The sequence below is a fragment of the Chrysochloris asiatica genome, unplaced genomic scaffold (genome assembly GCF_000296735.1).
Source record: "Chrysochloris asiatica unplaced genomic scaffold, ChrAsi1.0 scaffold00029, whole genome shotgun sequence".
Lineage (NCBI taxonomy): Eukaryota > Metazoa > Chordata > Mammalia > Afrosoricida > Chrysochloridae > Chrysochloris > Chrysochloris asiatica.
This window is the reverse complement of record NW_006408547.1, coordinates 23485831-23491321: the sequence shown is the minus strand read 5'-3', so window position 1 is coordinate 23491321 and position 5491 is coordinate 23485831. Positions and strand designations below refer to the sequence as shown.

The 5491-nt window shown below is 44.5% G+C and overlaps 1 protein-coding gene across 1 annotated transcript in view; it reads right to left on the bottom strand.

Annotated features, from left to right (window-relative positions):
• The window catches only part of F10 (coagulation factor X), a 36622-nt gene extending 33098 nt beyond the window's left edge, over window positions 1–3524 (bottom strand). The window contains exon 1 of the mRNA XM_006851548.1: window positions 3455–3524. Coding sequence (XP_006851611.1) covers window positions 3455–3524 — 70 coding nt within the window. The remainder of the gene's footprint in view (window positions 1–3454) is intronic.
• Window positions 3525–5491: the final 1967 nt, after the last annotated feature.

The following is a 5491-nucleotide window of genomic DNA, read 5'->3' as shown; positions in this document are numbered from 1 at the left end:
GAGTGTGTATTCCCATTGAGTCTTGGAAGGGGGGTGGGATACTTTTTTTGATCATATCCTATAGCAAGAAGTACATTTTATATCAAGGCACACACACAAAATTAAAATCAAAGTTTCAAGAAATAGTATTTACTGTCTGTGTTACCTTGGTATTTTCTGTTTGACTGTGTTTTCTTTGTTTCTTTTTTGAAAAATAGGCAAAGGATTTTAATAAACATTTCTCCGTACAAGACATACAAATGACCAATAAGCACAAGACAAGATGCTCAGAAAAATGCAAATCAAAATTACAGCAAGATACCATTTCACACCCACTAGAATGGCTAGAATCCAAAATTCAGATGTTGTTGTTGTGTTGTCAAGTTGGTTCTGACCCATAGCGACCCTGTATCAGTTTCTGAGGAGCAGCTGGTGAGCTTGAACCACCGGCATGCGGCTCAAATCAGCCTTGCAGTCAGATAGTAGCAAGAAAATGTGGCAGAATCAGAATGCGGATACAGTGCTGGTGGAAATGTAAAATAGCGAAACTTTTCCATTTCTTTTGCATCCTTTGAAAAACAACCTGGCAAGTCCTCCAGCGGGTGGACAGAGTTTCCATACGATCTAGCAACACACTCCTAAGTTTACCCAAGAGTACTGTAAATGTTTCCACACAAAAGTTCATGAAAATCCATTACAGCAATACGCATAATAGCCCAAAAGTGGGAGCATCCCAAATATCCATCAATGAAACAAAATGTGGTATATCCACATGGCTTAGTTATCTAGTGCTGTTAACAGAAATACCACAAGTGGGGGTTTTAAATCTGTAATTTTTTAAAAAAATTCTGGTCACAGGCCTTTAAATTGATTTTATGATTCACAAGTAAACCAATCCTGCTGACGGAGCCCCTTTTCCAAATCATTCCACCACCATTTACCTAAACTCAATGCCCATAGTAAAGGCTTCTCTTTGTCACCACCCACCCCAGCCCTGGTCACCACTCATAATCTTGGGGTTATGCATACTGACTCATTTCATTTCATGAGACTATACAATGTTTGTGATTCTTTGGTCGATTTACTTCAGCATACTAGACAAGGTTCATCAATATCATGGCATGCGTCAGGATGTCGCTTCTCTGTTGTCTGTGCAGCCAGTCCTGAAACTCTTGCTTTGAACTCCAGCTCACATGAAGCCTGCCTGTCTACTCACACAGCCGCTCCACTCTTTCTGGATCTTACATTGGAACAACTGCAAAAACCTCAGGGTTGCTTCTGAAACTCAGTACAGTGTTTCTCAATTTATAATCCTGTATCCCAGGGGAATGGGGATTGGAAATTCCATTTAAACATGCTTCCTGGATATTCCAATGCATACAGGTTGGAGAACTAATGCCTGAGACCCTCATCTCTTCGATAGGGCTTGCATTCTTGCTACCAGATGATTGGTGTTTAGTTTTGCAGGGACCAGTTACCGCCCCACCAGGGCCTGGCCATGTCACCCCATCTGGCCAGGCCCTCTTTTTTTCCTCGGATTCCTTGCAGGAATTCACCATTCCAATATGGCAGACCATATCCCTGTGCTCATGGGCATTCCCATTCCTGAGCTTTTCTTCATGCTTATCCACAACCTAGAATTCTCTCCTCCTCTGGCTTCCTGAGCAAACCTTCTCTTCTCCCTACTTCTCCTCAATGCCTGACTTTACCTCTTCCCAACTGGTCTAAGTACTAAAGTATCTCTGAGTTTGAGCTCAATAGCCAATGGGGGGGAAGGAGGGCATCAGTGATTGGCAGAGTACTGATGGAAGGGATGATGCCAAGGAAGCCAAAAACTGGGAGTGTCGCTTCTCTTTTGCGAACTTTGCGCTAAGTCAGCTGCCATGGATTTACACCATTGTTGTTAGGTGCTGTTGAGTTGATTCTGAATCATAGCAACCCTTCGTACAGGAGAACAAAACACTGCCCAGTTCTGTACCATCCTCATCATCATTGCTGTGTTTGAGTCCATTGTTGTAACCACTGTTTCAATCCATCTCGTTGAGGGTCTTCCTCTTTTTCGCTGACCCTCTAATTTACCAAGCATGATGTCCTTCTCTAGGTACCGGCCCCTCCTGATAACACGTCCAACTATGTGAGATGAAGTCTTGTCATTCTCGCTTCTAAGGCGCATTCTGGACGTACGTCTTGCAAAACATTTTTGTCCATTTCCTAATAGTCTATGGTATATTCAGTATTCTTCTCCAACACCATGATTCAAATGTATTAATTACTTTATAGTCTTCTTTATTCATTGTCCAGCTATCACATGCAAATGAATCTAGAGGGCTGGGGAGGAAGGACTTGGCAGAAGGCAAGAGTCCTATGTTATTCCCGGGCCAGGAGAAGCGTCAATGAGGAGAATGAGTGGGTGAGATGGGGGCTAGAGGGAGAGGAATGGAACAGGAGTTGGGCACTTGGGGTGAGTCCAGGGTATGATTGTGGAGGCCTGGAGTGTCTGGAAAGGCATTTAGCTTTTACTGGAACAAACACTTCATGTGGGGCCCATGCAAAACAACAACAACAACTATAAAGACACCAGGAGAGAAGAAGGGTACCACTTGCAGGTTAAACTTTGTTTTCATAAATCCATTAGCCTCTTTTGGGTTCTCCTATTCGTCCTTTTTCTACGCTCTCTCTTTTTTTATGTCAGCTTCTTTTTACCAATATTGATGGTTGTCCTATTTCCCAAACATTTGGGGTTTTCTTCTGAGAGGTGCATGTTCATTGTTTGCTTCCCAATCTCCTTTTCCTTTCACTTTATCTAAGGTGCAAACAAGTCCCAAAGGCCTTCTGCCTCCTTGTCTACTCTGTCCATTGCCTTTGTAAATTTTCATTTTTCCCCTTCTGAAGCCTCTTCTATTTGGAAAGACCCAGGTGTCTGGGATGGTCAGAGGGCTGGTCTGACCTCAGCTTGGCAACTTTCTCCAGGCCTGCAGGCGGTGGTATCCGGTCCCTCTCTCTCCTGCCACGGAAGTTCCTCATTGCCTGGCATTCTCCCCCACCCCCTGCGGTTTCTCCTCAGTTTGTTTTAGCATTTGAGGAAGGAACTTAGTCACTCGGTCTGTCTTTCTCCCTCTTTCTCCATCTCTATGTTTCTATCTGTGTCTCTGTGCTCCTTGAAATGCCCGCCGGACCCTCTCACCCACAGCAAGAAATGGCTGGTTCTAAGTCTACTCTCAGCTGGACAATATGAGAGGGCTTCAAAAAGTTAGTGGAGAAATGAATGAAAAGATAATGGAATTTCTCCACAAACCTTTTGAAGGCTCTTCGTATGGGAAAGAAGTCAAGCTGTTTCATATAGTCTTGGATAAGGGAAAGGGTCACCCACCACCCCCAGTACTGAGATCCTAGGGCATCACCCCTGTTTTCCACCCAGGGGGAGGTACATCTCCTTGCAGTCCCCCTAGAGCCGCTACTGGAGAGGGGTGCTTACCGCTTGCCCCGGACAGCAGGAGGCCAGCCAGCAAGGCAGCCAGCAGCACAAGGTGCAGTCTGCAAAACATGGTGTTTGACTGAGGAGCGCCGTCTCCTGTCCACCCTCTGGGACAGGCCACCTGGGGCAAGGTTCAGCTCACACTGGCTTCCCAGAGTGACTCTGATGTCCCTCTGCTTATCACAACCTTCTGATTGGAGCACAGGGCCTCCCAGTAATGTCAACTTGGCTCCCAGCCAGTGCCGCCTCTGCCTTCCTCATCTCAGAGCCAGATAATACCAGAGGATGTTCTTACTCATGCAATTGTCCTACCAGGAACCTTGTGTGGGCTAGTAACAGAAAGCTTAGTGACTTGCAATGTTGGATTACCCAATAAGCAAGGTAAGCAGAAATTGACTTGTGCTTACAATTTCACATACTTTTATTACATCAAAGATTTTGCTTTTAGTTATAGGCTGGCATCTGCCTTTCTCCCAACTCCATAGTATCTTCCTACAGAGGCAAACTCTCTTTCCAAATTTACAATCCCTGACAGGGACAGGGTACCCGGTACACAATGTAAGCATGGGCTTACTTACTAATCTGTTGTGAACAATTTCACTTCTGTTCACTGTTGTTATTGTTAAGTGCTGTCAAGTTGTTTCAGACTCATAGCGAGCAACCTTATAGAGTTCCCAAGGAGCGGCTGGTGAGTTTGAACCTCCGACCTTGTGGGTCAAACTGATCTTACAGTACAATACTAATCCTACAGTACTACACATTAGTAAATAAGCACAAGTAAGTCTGTAATTACCTTGCTTATTGGGTAACCCCACCCCCACCCCTCCCCCGGGATGTTGAATCTATCCAGAGGCACCTTGAAAGAAAGTCCTGGTGAACAGCTTCTGAGACATTACAGCCATTGGAAACTCTAGCGAGCACAGTTCTACTCTGACACACAGGGGTCCCTCATGACTCAGAATCAATCCACAGAAAATAGTTTGTCTTTTTTTTTTTTTTTAACCCTGTGATGTGCAAAGGTATTTTTTTGTTAAAAAAAAAAAGAAGTAAAACATCATTTTATAGTCTTCAGACATATTTGCATCTCATCCTTACCTCAATGACGCAAAGTAAAGATGATTTTTTTCTAAAATAAAACACTGAGGTTTGGAGAGAGTTAAACATTAGCCTAAGATCATCTGAGGTAGACAGGGGATTTGAACACACATCTCTTCACTTCAAACTCACCGCTCTTTCCTCTGGTCTGAAATGGGCCTCACAATGGAGTCCGGGTGTAGTACTGTGGGTTAATGCACTGGACTGAAAAGTTGTGTGAACAGCAAGGTCGGAGGTTCAAGCTCACTGGCCACTCCCCGGAAACACTAAACAAGGTCGCAATGGGTCGGAACCAACTTGTTGGCACTTAACAATTGCGGCGGGTCTCAGGGAGTGTCTGCATCCACACGGCCTCCTTCCATTACACAGGGTTCTGTTACCTGTCTTTACTCTTCATCTCCCCCACCCCCACCTGGCACCAATAAAGAGAATAAACAATAGGAGCTCAGGGTCACTATGAGTCAGAACTGACTTAAAAGTCCTTAATAACAACAACAGGAGTCCCAGCCCGTGTTCTATGCACCTTTTGTAGTCACGCTTCTTCCCACACAGTGGGCTTCCCATACATACCTTGAAGGGATCTTCCTCTTTTTCACTGACCTTCCCCTTTACCAAACATGATATTTTTTCCCAGGGATTGTTTCATCCCGATCACATGTCCAAAGCACCAGAGACCACGTCTTGCCATCTTGGCTTCCGAGGAGCATTCTGGCTGTATTTCATCCATGGTATTGTCTGTATTCTTCACCAGCATCAAAATCCAAATGCACTGATGCATTCATGGTCTTTCTTATTCATTGTTTCACATGCATAAGAGGCAAGGGTTGAGTCACGAAATGCCTTAGTCCTCAAAGTGTTATCTTTGCTCTTTAACACTTGAAAGAGGTCTTTTGACTTCTCCACAGCTGCTTCCATGAGTATTGATTATGGATCTAAGCAAAA